The following is a 19,780-nucleotide window of genomic DNA, read 5'->3' as shown; positions in this document are numbered from 1 at the left end:
TTTACATTTTCTGGAAAATTCCATGCCTATCACACACTTCTAAAATTCCTTTTAGTAAATTTCTTTTATCTCCTGTGTTACTATTAGTTTTCTCTCCCTGATTTTAATGACAAAGCAAGATGAATATTCTATTTACTTTTTTATTACAAAAATTATAGGTTGATGCTTATCCTTCTCATCTTTCCTATATCTTCTCTTATTGGTATCTTATGATTATATCATGTTGTTGTTTTAATGTACATTTGAGACCTTCTGCACTGGAGGCAAATTCCTTGAGTGTCCAAAGACTATTGTATTTCTATTATATTCTTGCATCAGTAACATGTGGTTGGTTCAGTTTAAAAATAATGAAGTAAGAAAAGGAGTATTAGTGAAATGAACAATGATAAAGTGAACATATAGAATAAATAATGAATGTTCAGCTTTCGTTTGCAGGTCAAACCAGTGCATACAACTGATTTCATTTTAAAAATTGGGCAAAACCTCTTAGTCAATCCCAATCCCAGTTGGAATAGCTCCCAGAGAATGATTAACTCTTTTGAGAGGCAAAGCAAAAATAGTGAGGTTTTTGTGACTCCACAAGATCATAAATTCCGTATTCTAAATAATTTTTTTAAATAGGGAGAAAAGCAGTCCAAATTTTTGCATAATAGGATCAAAAACAAAACCACAGTAACTCTGGTTTTTCATTGTTTGTTTTTAAAAAAGTATTTTTATTTCTCAAAGTGTCTTGCTCAGTGTAATCCAATGACTTCATCTTGCCTAGAATAAGCCCAAAAGAACTCAAGGTCGAACCGCTTCCAGAGTTCGACTGTACCATAAGTGGGCAACGTTCACTTAACTTCATAAAATCCATGTAAGGAATAACTCAAACTGCATTTCCAAAAAGACACTAAAACGGGATAGGATGCTGCTATCTCCGCTACCTAAATAAATCGTAGTTCAACTGATCATAGTTTGGTTCCAATACCTCTCTTAAATTATGATTTTTAATATAAAAAATATTTCAAATGCGCCTTCTATTCAACGTTCCGGGCAAATCCTCGTAGTAGAGACACGTTACCTCAAAGGTGCTTTTTCAAAAATCCAGTTGCCTCTTGAAAAAGCACTTTTGGGACAACCATGACTGGGATGACTGAGAATCTCCACAGACCAGCATAGGTGACTGGAGAATTCTGGGAGTTGAAGTCCACAAGTCTTAAAGTTGCCAAGTTTGGAGACCTCTACCATAGATATTTAGAGGCGTGTTACTTTCTTCGTAACCGTAAAGATAAAGCTAGAGCGTCGCCCGGAAGCCGAGCGGGTGAAAACGGCGCAGGCGCGTTGTTTCGTTTGCGGTGCTGGGCGGAAGCGTGCAGAGGGAAGAAGTTGTTCTTGTGAGAGGCCGGTGCGTTCTTAGTGAAGACTTCGGAGCGGCAACCATGGCGCAGGTTTTGAACCTCAATAATGAGGTGAGCTTCTGCATGGCCGTTGCCACATTGCTAAGAGATAGCCTCCGTTGTTAGGGTGGCCCTTCGAGTTGGTAGGGAAGGAAATTTTGGATTTAAAATGTGGATAGAAGTTGGGGAGAGAGGGTAAATGCGTGTGCTTCTTGGTGGGTCGCTGGGCGTCTTCCGTCTAAGAATAATGGACACGCTGGCTTGGGATGGTGGAGGAGAAGTCCCAGAAGGCTGGAAAGGGTCGGAGAGGAGAGCTGGTTCTTAAGAGGGTAGGAGTGGAGGAAAGGTGATGCGGAAGATCCTCAGGGTACCCCTTCCAAGAGTTTTTAGATCGGGTCATTGAAGATGTCTATGGAAATTCTCAAGTCATTTAGCTCATGGTTGTCCCAAAGGTGCTTTTTTTCTTTAAGAGGCAACTAGACTTGCTGGATTTTTTTATTTTTTTTAAAGAGGTTTCACTTTTCATCCAAGAAGCGTCTTCAGCTCTTCAAAGCTGAAGAAGCTTGGGTGAAAAGTGAAATGTCTTTGAAGAAAAAGACAGCAAGTCCAGTTGCGTCTTGAAAAACAAACAAACCACATTTGGGTTAGTGAGGAGGCTGGCTCCTGCTGGTCACTGTGCAATAATTAGCCTTCGATGGGTGGAACTGGCCTCGATGAATGCACTAGCTAGCAACACCAGGCCCAGAATGCTCATTTGAAAAAGAATGAAGGGGGGGAGAATCTGAAGATTACTGGAATAGCTGGTACTAAAGTACAGTAAATAATCACTGAACTGTGCATGTGGGCAACTATACACATTTTACATTTCTATGATACTTTTCAAAGAAGTAATTTGCATATGAGTTTCTTGAAGTCCACTTTATTAGGCTGCAGATAACAAAACAGGTGCTTTTTCCTGCATTTTGTTCAACATTTTGCATTGATGTCCTGTCTTTATTTCTGAAAAAGATTTTTTTTAAATATATTTTTTATTTTTTAATTATACACCCGTATTGCGTGTGAACAGAGTTGGTTCTGGGTATCATTCATATTAATCAAAATCACATTAACAGTATTAGTAATCTCTATCACATTTATCCAATTTAAATCATTAGGTTTTTCAAGTATAAGTAAAAAATGCCTAACTCCACATATTTATTTTTATTTTTATCTTCATCTATATCTTTCTTATTCAATCTAAACATTTCTCTATTATATATAAACACATTTAACTACATTTCATTCCATATTGATCCAATTCACTCTAACATTGTTAATAGTCTCAGGTTTATCAAATTTATGTAAACCTTATATTATTTTAGCATATATTTCCCTTTTTTGTATTTCAATTTTTATCCATTTTTTCATATTGACAATAACAGAATGAAGAAGTTTAACTTCGTATCATTTATATTAATCCAATTCATGCTAATATTATTAATCTCTAACACAATCAAATTTATATAATCTAATATATACATAAGCTAAAAAAAAAACCTAGCTCCTCCATCTTTATTTTCATCTGTATCTTCCTTGTTCTATATAAACTTCCTTGTTCAATAAACATTTCTCTATTCTATCTAAACAAATGTAACTAATTTCCATTCATATTGATCCAGTTCACGCTAACATTGTTAATCTGAAGCACATAAACTGTCTAACATCTATATACTTATAATCTTTCTATTTTTATTCATTCTATAAACAATTTATGTTCTAATATTTCCCCTATCTAATTTTATTTCTGCCTCTCTAACTTGTAATCAGGCTACTTTAATATTTAAAGGGCAATTTCCTATCCATCACCTCTTCTTACCCATTTTTTAATTAGCCTCCTACACTCCTCATCTTTATCTTCATCTATCTCTTTTTTGTTAAGTCTTTTATTCTAGACTCCCCATGTTAAATTTTCAGGAGTTTAGGAGTCACTTTTCCTTTGGTCAGTAGATGGTGCTCTCAACTTACTTTTCAGCTTAAGTCTCTTTAAAATTATTTTCCGCTGACAGAGTTATTTTTAGAATCTCTTTTAGGATTCCCTCACCCCCCTGGGGGTAACTTTTCAAATAAGAAGAATTATCTCACCAGCAAGACAGTCTCTGTTCACCAACTTTGCTCCAGCACTATTCTTGGATGTTCCACGACGATCCCAATTTCATGGTGGTCATCTTGGCTGTCTCTTCTCTTTGTTGTGGTGTAGAGGGAAAATCTCCTGAACTCAACAGGAGATTGCGATCTCTCCTGTGGCCTTACACAGCACGCCTCCTTAGCTTTGCCTCCCCTCCAGGGAGACTTAGGCTTCTATCGGAGCCCACAAACAGGGAGAAGCCAGAGCAGGAATGGAGAGGTCTGTTTCACTGCATCTGGTATTATAGCAATGTCAGCTATTTCTGAGAAAGATGATTTGCTGGGAGGGAGGAAGAGGTTTTCCTTATTTTATCCTCCTTGTGACAACACTGAGAAATAAGATGAGCTTACAGAGACTGCTGCCAAATTATCCAAGGAATTTTGTGGTAAAGTGTGGCCTTGAACCTAGTACATTCTAGAAGAGAGCTGTGGTGGTGCAGTGGTTAGAATGCAGTACTGCAGGATACTTTTGCTGCCTGCCAGTTGCCTGCAATTTGACAGTTTGATTCTCACCTGCTAAAGGTTGACTCAGGCTTCCATCCTTCCAAGATGGGTAAAGTCAGAACTCAGATTGTTGGGAGGCAATATACTGACTCTGTCAGCCACTTACAGACTGCTGTAAAGCACCATGAAGCAGTATATAAGTGTAAGTGCTATTGCTAGAAGCATTTCAAACTTAAAACAGAGCAGCTCTAAACTCGAGACAGTCTTTGAATTTCATTGCATCTCTGTAATTATTAGAACAGCAGTCTCATGCTTTGGTTTAAAAAAAAATCACTCAAAGCATTTTGCATACCTGTAATAAAATTACTACATAGAAATCTCACTATTTCATATTTTTTTCCTGTTTAATGAGGAGATGTGCTTGCTTCCTGTCTAATCAGTAGGATACAACATTCAGTGTTTCTCTGCTTTTACATACCATCTCTGACTGACTTTAGAGACCAGGGAAATAACATCTCCAACATCCTGATATTTTAGGTGCTCAGTGATGTGTTAGAAAAGCATGGAGACTTTTTGCATTGAGTGATAGTATTCTTTCCTAACCAGCACTTTTCTGGGTTTACTTAGAAACATATCCATAATCAGTTTGGAGAGAAGCAATCTTTGTAAAAATCAGGGTTTTTTGCCTATTATTTCTCAGTAGGAAATAGCAGTCAAAAAACTTCCGCAATAAATAAATCTAGGTTACACAAATAATAGTAACTATACCACCCCATGTCTTTTTGCCCTGCCATGCAGTGCTAGGACTCAACTATTGGAGCAAAGACTATCTCCATTATCAGTAAGCCACTGAGCTACCATGTCTCTTATGCAGTGCATTATACATTGTCTATTATTTCTTAAATTCATTTTTTATCTGTCTGAGGATAACTTATTAAGCCATAACTTATTTGGATTTTATTGTTTTGCTCCATCCACTCTGTTTTCATTTAATTCTTTCATTTTATGCTAGGGTTTGATTAGCCAAATTCACATTTAGCAAGACATTGAACTACTGGGGAAAAGAAAGTTATGTAATATGACATTAAATGTTTAACCCATTAACTTTGAAAATTTTGCTAATTTAGAGTGTTGTTAAGCACTATATTGCTTAACAGATTTTTTGCTCATGTTCTGTGCGAAAGCATTTTTTCATCTTTTATATAGTTGAATTTCTAATGTATTTGGTTATCAGAGCAGACAAAGAAGTACACTGCATCACGACACTACCAATTTTATTAGCATTCTTGTGTTGTACACAGTCGATTTGCTCAAGTTTCTCAAGCTAAACATTATCACCTTCAGTGCAACTGAATATGTCAACTTTATTTCTACTAATAGAAAGTTCTTTTGCATAAGGAGATTGGGCAAGATAACATTTTAACACTCTAGTAACAGTAATGCTGTTGCGTGTGTGAAAGTAAGTTGGAGAGAGGCTGAACAACATGATGGTAAATGTGAGCAAAGGCAGAAAAGAGTTCTCAGGAAATAGTCTTGACAAGTTTCTAGACCAGGTGTCAGCAATATGTGGCTCTTTGGGACCTCTGCTGTGGCTCCCTGTCAGCTGAACCCATCACTGACTCACCATGCCCCTCACCCTCCCCTCCCAGTCACTCCTTGCCTGGCCTGAGAAGGTAAGGGCAACGCCCGGGCTGATTCTTTGGTGCCTCATCTCTTGCTGGTGTGTCTTCTGGCCCTTGTTGGTGCTGGGTGTGTCTTAGTCACTTGGGGAGACATGCAATCAGCTCTCCAACCCAAGACACTGGGCCAGTCCAGCCACAACTGATGCCAGCCTCGCTAACATGAGGTCTGGCTTGGTGGGAATGGGATCAGGGAGGTGGGGACGATGGGAAAGTGGATGGGCCCACAGTGCCTAGCTGCAGCTTTAAAACTTGCACAGGGGACTTTTTGCTGCCCGGAGGACACTTTTCAATCAAATCCTCTGGTGGCACCATTCCGCTGGAGACTAAAGAAACTTGGGGCAGTGGGAAAAGGGGGCTGGCCCCGCCAAACCTCACACACCCACCCCAGGGGCCAGGCTTAGAAAAAGCTGGAGCACCCTTGCCAAAGATGCTCGCCTGGCAGCTGATCAACCCACCTGCCCTGCCCACTTTTGCTGCACTTTGGCTGAACCGGACGATTGCTTGAGGGTCTTCTGACTCGTGCGCACCCTGCCACAACTGGCCAGGGAGTCACGAGAGAAGGAGGGCGAGGGTTGTCTTCGGGGAAGCTGATGTTCCTCAACCAACCTGGATTTTCAAAAAGTTGCCAAGAAGAAAGGAATAGTGAAGAACCCCAAGGAGAGCTTGGGGGGGGGGGTTGACCCAGCCTCAGCTTTCCAAGAGAGAAGAGGCAGATAGACACAGAGAGAGAGAGAGAGAGAGAGAAAGAGAGAGACAGACACACACAGAGGAGAGGAGAGATACACAGAGGGGGGAGATACATAGATACACAGAGGGGAAAAGAGACATAGATACAGAGAAGGGGGGAGAGAGACATAGAGATACAGAGAGAGGGGAGAAGGGGAGGTAAGGAGAGGATGAGAGACAGACAGAGAGAGAGTGGGAAGGAGAGAGACTGGGAGAGAGGGGGAGAGAGATGTCAAAAGGGTTTTGTGGTTCCCAGTTCTCTGGGAAGGGTTTTGTGTTAACACCCAGTTCTCTGTCCTAATGACCATCTGGGTAGGCGTAGCGAGGGGTCATGTGACTGGGTGAGAGTGAGTGACATTGAGTTGGCCACGCCCACCCAGATTTTGCGGCTCCCAGATTTTTCTGTGGGAAATGAGTCCAAGTACCTGAGTGTTTAAGGTTGCAGATCCCTGTTCTAGACCTTTGGTCTTTCTAGGCTACCACATATAGCATAAGATAGAGTATTTTTCAGATAGTGGATTTGTATCCAAAATGAAAAAGAAAATTATTATTCTCATAAAGTCAGTACACATAAGGCAAGGGAAGCCTTTATTTGTTTTCCAATTGGTTTTTCATTCATTCACATTAAATGCACAGACCACCTGGATATACTAATTTTGTGTTGGTCAATCACTTTTGTATTGATACATTTTCATTCAGCAGACATTGATTCCTATAGGAAGAAGGAGAATCTGGCGCCTAAGTGAAAAGGGGAGTCAACCTAGAATTCCTATGTATCTGGAAGATAACTAAGTCTAACACTTCATGAGCATGTTTGACCTTTATCAAAGTCTAAGCAGGTGCCAACCATGAGTTGATTCCTGCACATGGGCTTTTAGCAATAAATCAATAATTGAATCTCCATGTGTTGATCTGGTTTTTCACACCTCAGCAATTCCTCATTCTATCTCTTTATTTTACCATGAGTAAATTTGGAAGTGTCGGAAAATTATTTGGCTGTAAAATAAAAGCAATAACAATGAGCTTTGAATTATTTGCAATTAAGAATAGGGTAACTCAAATCTGACTGCCATTTCCTGTATGGGTATGTTTTCAGCATTGAATTTAATGATTTTTTAAATTATACTATGAACTTTTAAATAAAGGGTTATCCTGGAAGTGTTCTTGCTTCAGTTTTAAAGTTAAAATTAATACAACTCTGAAGGTTTTTTTTTACTTAAATAAGGTATCCATTTGAATTTACATATGTAAGATTGAAGCAAGTGGATATAAATGAACACATTTTAAGAAGTGTTGCATATATGAACTTGTGCAAATATTTCTTGAAAACATTGCTAGGTGGCAGCACCAAATAAGATTTCTCCTCTTCTGTCAGTACTTATATAAGATTTTTTACAAATAAGTAAATTTTTCCAAGTGATTAATATAAATGGATCAATTTGAACAGTTTTCATAGAAAAATTATGGAGGCTGTTTTAATATGTGGCTTTTTACACATATAGAAGTATATACTGTATTTGACTCCATTGGATTTATAGGTTTGTTTGAAATAAAATAATTTCATTCTTTCTGGTAAATGACAGAGATATAGTTAAATATCTTAAATATAGTTTTGAGAAATTAGGAATGGAATAAATACTTCTGCTTTGTTTCTTTTATGGATGCTTTTCTATAATTTTATTTATCAGAATTGTAAATTGGTATATTGTTCAGTTGGTCTAAACCCTGTGTCAAAGTATATAATATTCGGTGGACCAAAGGATGGGTTTTGATTTAAAATTACATATGAAACCCTTTTCCAAAAAGGTAGTGAGTATGACTACAATGACAACCTCTATTTGATTTCATTTATAACAAATATTCCATCTAATTCATAATGATTACTCTTAAATTCTTTATTTCAGTTTCTTTCTATCGTGTTCAAAATTACTTTGTTGTAATTTTTAGAGATCTTTGAAAATTATACCAAAGTCTTCAGGAGCCCTGGGCTACATGAAAATTTTTTTTAGAATGACAGAAGGCAACTTTTGAAAATTGATTTAGTAAATCAGTTTCTAGCCTGAGTTGCATATTTGAACAAGTTACGCACTTCTAGGAAAAAATCCATAAAATCTCTGAGTTGAACTCACCTTATGATGATTTCATAAATATGTCCATTTGGCAACAGTATAAAAGAAGTTTGTCATTTTTTTCTAGAGCCAAACAATAAAATTAAAAAGGCATGTTTAAGAAGTTGATTGAAACACAAAGTACTTATTTTTTAAAATTAGTATAAATTTAATGTTGAATATAAAGCATTTTCTGTGTTGAGTATTGCATCTGAATAGTTACAAAATTAGGTACATTTTGTGTTTATACAAATGTAGACTTTTGTGTCAGAGTTCAGCATTGTTTGATTATCTGACATCTCATTTTCCTCCAAGGGTTTAAGCCATATTCTATGGAGATTTCTCTTCAATTTATTATAATATTTAACAACTATTTATGGACTTTAAATTCCTTGAAGATACAAAAGAAGTCATATATAAACTGGCAGCTATAGCATTCTATCTATCATCTATCTATATCTATCTATCTATCTATCTATCTATCTATCTATCTATCTATCTATCTATCTATCTATCTATCTGGAATTTCCATTACTAAGTGATGTAATCACTTAGGTCTTGTCACTGCATTGCTAAGCAACAACAATTCCAGCACTCCCTGTTAACCAGTGTTAACTGAATTACATTAGTTGTTGAACTCACCCCAATCCAAACCGTTTCCTGGCTTGGTTCTCTTAACCCTCAGTCTCAGTAGGGTAAAGGATTACCTCCACCCCTCCTCCCCCAGACCTATGCCCTCCTTTTCTGCTCTTTTGTCTGCACCGTATCTTGCCTTCTGGGATAGAAATCAGCCCCCAAACTGTACATTTGGGGGTGCTTGCCATTCTATGGCTCGGGCTTCTTGATGTTTTGTGATTCTGGTGTTGCAAGAAGCCTCTGAGCAGTAGTGTGAAGTCACAGCCACCTTAGCAGTGAGGTGAAAAACCTGGGAAGCCTGAGCTGCACTAGCCCAGTCCCAGTCACCATCATCACCCAGGCCCCTGCTGTCCAGCGTTTCTCTCAGTGGACCTTCATCCCACTAATGATGAGGCATGTCTGAGCTGGTATTAAATATAAGTATAAAATATAAGCCAGTTCTTGGCCATGTAAGGTCATCTTCCTCAGGTCTCGTGAGGAAATCGCCACATGCAACCTTGGGAAGAAAGTTTTGTGCAGCCAGCAGCTGCCTTGCAAAGGCCTTGGTCAGCAGTGGGAGCAACAAAATGGAAAAGGTAACTAGGACAGCAGCGACCAAGACTGTAGCAGCCAAAAGGGCATAGATTGAAGAGGGGGAGAGATAGGTGGATGGGTTAGATTTAAAGTTCCCCTGCAGTCAAAAGTGTGGGTAGGCTGCCAAGCCCCAGAATTTTTATTATGCGAGGGTGGGGGCACTGCAAATGGCTGTGATTTTGGGGACCAGTGATAAGTCCCTTTGCTCAATGCCACTGTAATTTCAAATGGTCTCAGTGAATGGTTATAACTCGAGAAATGTCTGCAGGCCATTTCTGGAGTTTAAAGCTCAAGGCTTTTCCTCACAGTTCATTGAGGTTAACAGACTCTTTGTTTTTCATTCTGCAGCCATATAAGATTGGAGTGTACTTAGTGGTTATAGAACAGCATGTTGCATTTTGAGGAGTCCTGATTCCTAACTCGCTAGCTTCAGTATGAACTGAATTCTGAAACTTCATAGCTCATGTTATTTGTTTTTACTTCTTGTTATTTCCAAGTCCTGATAAGATTTAATGTCCTTGTTCCTCTCTTTGGTACACCATCACTTCCTTACCCATCTAATCACAGGATCCTTATTCAGAAACACACTCTTATTCCTATAATTTGTTAAGTAAATATTTTTTTAAAAAAAAACAAGTCTAAATTATATCCATCTGATGTCACTGTATTTTCATAGTCTATTTTCCTATTGCCAAGAGTAAATCAAAGTACAGAAGAAAAAGATAGAACAATTACAACAAAGTCCAATATTTTGAGGTGTTTATTTTTAGAGTTCTACTATAGCTCCTAAGGTCATTTGCAACTACAAAGAGACATTTTGGAAGATCTTACATGACTTGAAGTTTAAAAAAACTCAATCCTGAGTACACAGGTTCTCTAGTCAATATTCATAATTCTTCCTTTTATCCAACAGGATAAAAGGCATTCAGCTCATTGGTTTGAGGCTAGGCATCTGTGTACCCCTGTGGTTAAATTTATTTCTAAGGATGTCTTATTCTTTATTATTGCTCCTGTTTTTTATGCCTACAGCATATGTACAAGAGAAATTAACTTTGCTAATTAATAAGGGAGTGAAATTAAGTGTGTTTTGTGTCCTTACAATTTTAGTGGTTTTATAATATGGAAATTGATCATTTTTGGTCTACATGATTTGTATAACTATATTTTTTATAATTGAAATAAATAGAAACTAAAAACAAAAATCTCACAACTGTAGATATTATCCATAATGTATGGCTATCATAGCATTTTATTTTCAGTTCTTGCTGATTGCTACTGATTTGTTGTCTCTCTACATAGGCTTTTAATCTGGCAAAAGAAACTTTTTAAAAATTGGAATGTTATTTACTTAATAACTCTGTTCCTTGTATTTATGTCAGGGTAGGTGAGGTCAAGAAACAGGCCTGGCAGGGATTATAGATTTATAAATAAACAGTCTTCTTTCTCTTCCTCCCTGCTTTTTAATGGGATTAGCAAACTTTTGACACTTCAATAGATTGTAAGGTAATCCTGTGGAAATCAATAGATATTGTTATTAATAAAGTTAATGTAAACTATACTTATAGTATGGTGGAATATTTGGAGTAATCCTAAATATTGGTTTGTATGCTCCATTTTATCTGAATAAACTGTGAATGGAGACTTGCTAAATGGAATCAATACAGATCCATTGTATACTCCAGAATCAATTCACACAGCCATCTAAGTCACTCAGTCTTTGGGAAGCAATGAAAGGTCAAAGAGACCTGGAATTCAGTGTATCTTCTGCCTAATCATTATTATGCTTCCTTGAGTATTATCAGAGGTTGGGAGTTGGCTGAAATGGCAAAATTGACTATTTTGATTAAAGAAAAGAATATGTGCTTTTGTTTCCACATGGAGACCACTTCTGAACTTTGTACTTGAAGTAGAAAATAATGAAACTTTGATTTTGGTTTTTGCCAATTAGATTGATAGATTTTTATACAAATGGCTTGTTTATATTATGAACAAACAAAAAGTTGTGATTTGATGTTAATGCCTTATTTTACTACAACAAAGAGAGTCAGAAATCAATGTTTCTTTTTTCCTACCATTCCTCACTTCTCCCCCGCTTTTCCTCCCACCGTTCTCTTATTTACTTTTATATTTTGTATCTTATGTTGTAACTCAATAAAATGTTAAACCAGAAAAAAAAATTATCAAAGATTGGGAAAAGGGAAGGGAAGGCCTTCAGGCACTATAACAGTGATGGCTAACCTTTTTGGCACCAAGCGCCCAAAGCCGTGTGCACACATCCCCTAAGTTCAACACATGCATGCCATGCGCGTGCACCCCATGCGTGCGTGGCACAGACCTGAAGACCAGCTGGCCAGTGGGAGACACGCGCATGCGCAGCAGAGCTGAGCTGTGCCCAGAGAAAGGGCTCTGCATGCCACCTCTGTCGTGTGTGCCATAGGTTCGCCATCACGGCACTATAAGATTGCACCCTTAAAAGAAAAAAATCAGAAATCTTTTCATGAACAGTGTCTTGAACACGATGGCTTACAGTTTTCTGATTACTGAGAATATAGCACAAAAGCTAATAGGACTAATTTTTTTGAAGATGAAGAGAAAGAAACATTTACATTTTTTGTTGTGTTCTCGTCATCCCAAATCAATTCATTGCAGGATGAAGTTATTCTCATGAAGGTATATGAGTGTAATGTAGGCGGGTAGACAGATGTTTTTTAATTTTCCAATCTCGGGCAGAGAGTGAATGATTGCCCCTTCAGATAGCTTCTCCGTGGAGCTTTTGCGAGCATCCAGACAGTGGGAGGTGCTCCAGTCTTCACTCTAACAGGCTGAGCTATAATTGAGGAACGCTCCTCCTCCTCCACGTGACTCCTCCATGCGTTCCCCCAGTTTTAGCTCAGCCTCGCTAGAGACAGGCAGCTTGTTCGTTTATTCCTTGGCCGATCCAGGTTCCTTTCGCTTTTTTCTGCAATTCAGGTTTGATCTCTCCTTTCTCCTTGTTCCCTGCGCTTTTAGTTTTCGTCCCAAATTTAGTTTAGGAGCTTTTTCGCTCCTTAAGGGGGGAAATAGGGGGTTTGGAGCCCTTTGCCCCCCCCACCCCCCCTCCTCTTCCTCTGCCATTTTTCTAGCCGCGCTACAGCTGAGAAGCGGCTTGAGATCGCGCTATAGATAGCGCTGCGTTGCGCCTTCCCCCCACGAACGCTTAGAAGAAGGGAGCTTCTTCTTTCAACCCTCATGTTTCTTTCTGCCTTTTTTTCCAGCCGTTGGTGGATTTCAGAGGGTTTGGGTGTCTCTGGGGTAGTCACGCCGGAGCCGGTGGCCATTTTGAGGGCGCCTCGTGGCTGGCCGCCATTTTGAATTTTGTATCTTTCCGATCGGGCTGCAAGGCTTCTACAGGCCCATAGCAGGACCTACAGGCCGTGTGGAGCCCGGATTTTGAGGGTAGAGTGGTTCAGTGCCCGGTTACCCTTTGTATTGTTATTATTGTTGGCTTTCTGTTCTTGCCCGCAGCTCGCCCAGAGACTCAGGCACTCACTTCCCATTTTTGTTGGGAGGCTGCCTCAGGAGGCCCACCTTTTTTTGCCCTTTGTTGGTTATTCTTATTCTTATTTTTTTCCTTTTTCCTGGCCTCTGCGTTCATTTGGTGGATTGGTTATTTAGGTTTTTTAACTCCAAATTTATTTCCCTTCTTCTTACTAAGATAAGTTGAAGGTACATTATTGTTTAATTTCTGTTCCTTGGCTGGACTTGATTGGCATTTTTTTGGGCCCCGCTCACAAAAAAAAAATTATCCAAAAGGGGGACGCGGCCCAACTATAGGAAAGCCGGCCTATGTTGTAGGTCGAACTCCCAGGCGTGCCAACCGCCTTTTTTCCTTATTGTCAAAAATCTTTTTTGTGTCATGGCAGAAGGCAATCCTAGTGGCTCTTCTTTGAAGGCAAAGTCTAAGACGCACTATCTGCACAAAAGGGACAAGGACTCCTCCAAGGCCTCTCAAATGGATGCCTTAAGGCGTCATAAGGCCTTGGAGAAGGAGTTTGACAAACGATCTAAAGACTCGCATTCTGCACATCCTGCCCTGCCCTCTGCTTCTACTCAACCCCCTCCCCTTTCAGGTCAACCTTCTCTTTCCAGATGTTCACCTGCACGTAGCCACCAGACTTCTCACACGCCAGAGGCGACTTTCACACCAACTGCAGCGGGCCTATGTCCAGAAGACCTGCCCTCAACCATTATCCCGGACAGCATTAGAGAGTGGATGCAACTGGCCATCAGACAAGGGATAGCAGAGGGTATCCAGCAGTTGGCCAGACCAGGTTCCCAAACGATGGCACCCGAGGCCGAATCGATGTCCGGACGATCTATCTCCAGACCGGCTTCCCATCATGGTCAGGTACCTTCCCAAGTGGAAGCCTCCTTCCCGGAAGGGGAGGTGAGCCAGGAAGAGGAAGAAATGGGGTTTGAACCCTTCAGGGAAGAGGAAGGTTCAGACAGGGGGTCGATCCAATATTCAGAACCATTTTTCGAGGTAGACCCCATGGAAGGGGAGATGTCCGAGGACGAGGGCATTTCCCCTGACCAGCCAGTATTCGTAGGCCTATTTAAGCCTCACTTGTTTAAGTCCTTGCTATTCAAGGCAAGGAATGTCTCGGGCCTGGCTTCCCAGTCTCCTTCTGAACCATCACCAGCGATCCCGGGGGGACCAGAAGACTCAGTTTTCAGACAGCCGGTCATCGAAACCGAGGTCATTCCAACTCCCCCAATTTTTTCCGATTTGGTTGCAAGGCAATGGGCCTCTGCGGGTCCCCCTCCTGCTCCTTCCAGTCAAGACAAGAGATTGTTTAATCTCGACTCGGAGTTTTCTAACATGCTAAACACTCCGGAGGTAGACGATCCCATAGTGAGACTAGCATCCTCATCCAACCCCACTGACGCTTTAGAAGCGCTGAAGCCGGAGGATAAGCAAGCTTAAATGGCTCTGCGACGAGCGCACCAGTCGGATGCTTGGGCCATCCGGTCGGCCACAGCCGCGTCATTTTTCACCCGATCTTCTATCAGGTGGCTCAGTCCCCCCGTCAAACACTAGAGCGCATCAGGACATTGCAAAACTCACGGCCGCAGCAGAGTTCGCGGCCGATGCCACTTTTCATTCCGTGAAATTTTCCGCTAGGGCCATCTCCTCGCACGTTTCTGCCCGTAGGCTACTCTGGCTTCGGCACTGGCAGGCCGATGTCAAGAATAAAGCCAAATTGGCCTCAGCTCCTATAGCAGGGGGAAAATTGTTTGGCCCAGCACTTGAGCCGTTGCTGATGGAGAGCCGGAATAAGAAGAAGTTTCTCCCATCGCTTTTTCGAAGGCAAGAGTCTAGAGGGTCTCAGTCCTTTTGGAGGGGCTCCTTTCGATCCTCCTTTCCACCGGCTTTCACCCCTAGGTATCAGGGCTCCCCGATGTTCCGGTCGACCTATCAGGACCGGAGCGACTCGGGGGATAGAAATAGAAGGGGAGGCTCCTACAGGAGACCCTTCCGGGGTGCAGGGAATAAAGTTCCCCGCCGTCCCAGGTAGCCCTTCAATTTCTTATCCCATTGGCGGTCGCCTTAAGTACTTTGCCGACCAGTGGGACTTATCCACGTCAGATTCCTGGGTTAGGGACACTGTAAGGTTTGGTCTCCCTCTCCAGTTCCAATCGGCTCCCCCGGAGCACTTTATGGTTTCTCCCCTTTCCAGAGACCCGATTAAGCGGGCTCTCATGGCGGCCGCTATCACTCATCTTTCCGATATCAAGGCCATCCAGCCCGTGCCTTTGTCACAGCGGGGAGGGGGGTTCTATTCCCTCCTCTTTTTGGTCCCAAAGCATTCCAGGGGTTGGAGACCCATTTTAGATCTAAAGAGGCTCAATCGCTATGTTGTTCATCACAAATTCAAAATGCATACACTTCAGTCAATCTTACAGGGTACTAGGAAGGGAGACTGGCTCACTTTCATCGACCTCTCTGAGGCTTATCTCCATATACCCATTCACCCCTCGTATTCCAAGTATCTGAGATTTTGTTATAACAATCAGCATTTCCAGTACGTGGCCCTTCCTTTCGGTCTCGTCTCGGCCCCAAGGACCTTCACCAAGGTGTTGGCGGCCCTGGCGGCGTACCTTAGACACTTCCCTATTCGCATTCACTGCTACCTTGACGATATTATTCTGTCTCCTACCCGACATCAGGCTGAGAGTGACACTAAGACTACCCTCTCAGTGCTTCAGGCTCACGGATTCCTCGTTAACTGGGAGAAGAGCCAGCTTAACCCTTCCACCCGTATAGCGCACCTAGGAGCTGTGATTGATTCGGTTCAAGGGAGGGTATTCCTCTCTCAAGAGAGGTTCACCAGTATACAAAAAGCTATCAAGACAATCAGGCAGACTAGAAGGGCCTCATTACTGAACCTGTCCAAGTTGCTTGGAAAGTTGGTCTCATGTATATCAATTATTCCCTGGGCATGCTTACATTCCAGATCCCTGCAGTGGTTCCTCCTGCCTTACCAACGTTCTGGAAGGAGCAACTCAGGTCTCGTGGTGAAGGTCCCCCCAAGGGTTCTCGCCTCGCTTCTCTGGTGGACAAGACCATCTACCAACCGAGGTCATCTCTTCAAGGAGCCACAGAGGGTCACTCTCACAACAGACGCCAGCCTTTACGGATGGGGAGCCCACATGCAGTCGCTTTCAGCCCAGGGAACTTGGTCAGCAACCGAACGGCGCTGCAGCATCAACTGGCTGGAGCTGCACGCAGTATATCTGGCTCTGCGTGCCTTCCCCCCCCCCCCAGGTACAGGGCCGTCACATTCTGGTTTTAACAGACAACACTACCACCAAAGCCCACATCAACCGTCAAGGGGGCACTCATTCTATTCGTCTCATGAGGGAGGCCGAGCGAATCTGTCGATGGGCAGAGAGACATCTCTTATCCATCAGGGGGGAGCACATTTCGGGGGTCTCGAATGTCCAAGCAGACTGGCTGAGCAGGGCCACGCTGGACCAATCGGAATGGCGCCTTCACCCCTCCTTGTTCAGGGAGGCAGCAGCGAGGTTCGGTCAACCCTTGGTGGACCTGTTTGCATCTCCTCTCAACGCCCAGACACCGAGGTTCTTCTCTCGTTATCCTGCCGACGGCGCAGAGAACTACGATGCCCTGCGTTGCCCCTGGCCCACCGGGCTTCTATACGCCTTCCCTCCCCTCCCGCTGATACCAAGGTGATTCAGAAATTGATCCTCGAACAGGCGGAGGTCCTCCTGATAGCCCCGTTTTGGCCCAGGAGACCGTGGTTTGCGGATCTTCGCAATCTATCAGTGGCCCCGCCGTGGAGGATCCCCCTCGACAGGATCTCTCTGTCCCAGGGACCTCTTCAACATCCAGACCCGCAGTGGCTTCAGCTAGCCGTCTGGAGGTTGAGCGGGAAAGGCTAAAAGATGAGGGCTTGTTAGCCCAGGTCATCAATACCATCTTGGCAGCAAGGCGGCCTTCGACTACCCGCATTTATGACGGAACCTGGAACATCTTTTGTAAGTGGTGCCGTAAGTCGTCCGTTGATCCGCTCTCGCCTTCAATCGCCCAACTCCTAGCCTTCCTACAGCCCGGGCTAGATAGGGGTCTCTCCCCCAACACTCTGAGAAGGCAGGTTGCAGCCCTGTCCACGGTGATCGCTAGCAGCTCTTCTGGCTCACTCTCCCACCACCCTCGCATAAGGTCTTTCCTTAGAGGGGCTTCCAATCTGCACCCTCCGGTGATCCACAGATATCCTACCTGGGATCTTAATAAAGTTCTTATGGCATTAACTAAACCTCCCTTCGAGCCTCTCAGTGAGGCGCCACTTCAGTTCCTCACACTCAAAGTGGTGTTCCTTGTGGCGATAACATCGGCAAGAAGGATATCTGAAATAGCAGCTCTATCCGTGAGAAAGGACTTATGTGTCTTCCACACTGATCGGGTGGTCCTGAGACCAGATCCCGCCTTTATGCCTAAAATCAACTCGGCCTTTCATAGATCCCAGGAATTGATTCTGCCTAATTTTTGCCCCAAGCCTTCTCGAGAAAGGGAAAGGCAGTGGCACACTCTTGATGTGCGAAGGGCTTTTCGTATTTACATCTATCGTACACAATCAATCAGAAAATCAGAGTCCTTATTCCTGTCTTTTCAGCCAAAGACGCTGGGCTGCAAGGTTTCCCCGTCTATTGTTGGCCGCTGGATTAGGGCTACTATATCCAAGGCCTATCTGGCATAGGCCCTTCCTGTCCCTAGTGGCATCACCGCTCACTCTACAAGGAGTGCGGCCACCTCGGCTGCCTGGGCTACTCAGGCGTCAATTCAGGATATATGTCGAGCAGCTACCTGGGCTGCTCCATCTCCATTCATACATCACTATAAAATCGATGCTTACGCCTCAGCTGAGGCTTCCTTTGGCAGGCGAGTCCTTCAACAGGTGGCAAAAGATCCAGAGGTGATTCCAAACCAGACGGAGTCCCTCCCGTAGGACAAGCCAGGCTTTGGTATGTCCCACTGTCTGGATGCTCGCAGCAGCTCCACGGAGAATGGGCGTTGGTACCTACCTGATATGTCCGTTCTCGTCGAGCTGCGTAGAGCATCCAGCCCCACCCTAATTGGTCCGTCTGGGGGGGGAGTCCTGTTTTGGCCAATGATGTATATAGTTCATAGTTGAGACTTGTATTATAGTTGACATGAGAGGATAGCTGTTGTCTTCTTGTCTTCGTAAAACTGGGGGAACGCATGGAGGAGTCACGTGGAGGAGGAGGAGCATTCCTCAATTATAGCTCAGCCTGTTAGAGTGAAGACTGGAGCACCTCCCACTGTCTGGATGCTCTACGCAGCTCGACGAGAACGGGCGTATCAAGTAGGTACCAACGCCCATTCTCTGCTGGAGTGGGAATTAGAATTTGGGTCTCCAGTCCTAACCATTATATTACAGTGGCTCTTATGCACAGCTTAATAGTGTGAAATATTGGAAAGAAACTATTCTGTTGTCTCAGTCCTTTTTTTGATTCTTTGGCAATACAAGTAATAAGTTCATAATTATGAATGTAAGTTCATTAGTAAGAATTTTCTGCAATGAACTGAACTATGCTTTTTTTTTCATTGTCTGTGAAATAATGTCAATGTTGTAAACAATCTTTCTTTAAAAAATTATGAAATTTCCAAGCTCAGAATCTCAGATGGAATTCAGGCAAACAGTATTTTGTCCTAGGAACCTTTCCAGCAGCTCTCCTTCAAGTTCAGATTGCCACATCATCACCATCAGAACATTAAAGTCAAATTGTGATCAACATTTCAGGCATATTTGCTTTCAACAAAAGCAAATTAATTTAGAGTTAAAATGTAAGCATAGTATGCATATTTGCTATATGTTAAAATTGTTAAATGAGTGTGTGTCTCAAGAGTATTATACCTCTCTAACTCTTTTACTCTGAGCAGTTTGTATAAAGTGTGTGTGGCTGGGCCACGTAGGCTAGCTAGAAGTTGACAAAAATAAAACATGTGGCTTCCTACTTGGCTGATGCAGAATCAAAATATGCAAGCTAGGTCATGGGAACTTGCTGTAGACTATATTTAAAATGTTTTTAGCATAGCTGTGATGAAAATGGTGCTTATTCAAACTGATTTATCTACAGGTGTCTGAAGTATGAATTTAAAAGGCATCTGGCACAGTTGACCTGTAATTATTATTCAGATCTGTCACCACAGATATCCCTCTAATTCAGTGTAACCAATCCTAAACTCCTGTGTGTAAATTATTCATTCTACTACAACCTCCCTCTCCTTTTACATTTGGCTCTTTGCCACCAAAAGATTGTTCTGATTTGCTTTAATTTTGGCTTCTGGACTATTAATTAGTGTAGTATTCAAAATACATTTAATTCATGGCTTTCTAATTGGAATAAATAAACTTGTATATTTCATCCCCAAATCTTTATGTAAACAATATTATTGGGATTCATGTAATCTTCCATTTAACTTTCTTCCAGTGCCTGGGCATTTAGTTCAGTGTATGGAAACAGAAATTTAAACAAGAATCAA

General features: G+C 42.1%; 1 protein-coding gene across 2 annotated transcripts in view; it reads left to right on the top strand.

Annotated features, from left to right (window-relative positions):
• SRFBP1 (serum response factor binding protein 1) overlaps nt 1-19,780 on the top strand; it is a 79,814-nt gene that overhangs the window by 11,163 nt on the left and 48,871 nt on the right. The window contains exon 1 of one of the 2 annotated variants that reach the window (XM_026673609.2): nt 1,355-1,451. The exons of the other annotated variant lie outside the window; for it this stretch is intronic. Coding sequence (XP_026529394.2) covers nt 1,422-1,451 — 30 coding nt within the window. The 5' untranslated portion in view covers nt 1,355-1,421. Of the gene's footprint in view, nt 1-1,354; nt 1,452-19,780 lie in introns of those variants that run through there. 2 annotated transcript variants of the gene reach the window in all.

Source organism: Notechis scutatus, chromosome 2 (assembly GCF_049901735.1).
Source record: "Notechis scutatus isolate UNSWTSFEM ecotype Mainland chromosome 2, rNotScu1.2, whole genome shotgun sequence".
NCBI lineage: Eukaryota > Metazoa > Chordata > Lepidosauria > Squamata > Elapidae > Notechis > Notechis scutatus.
This window is presented reverse-complemented; position numbering and strand designations above follow the sequence as displayed.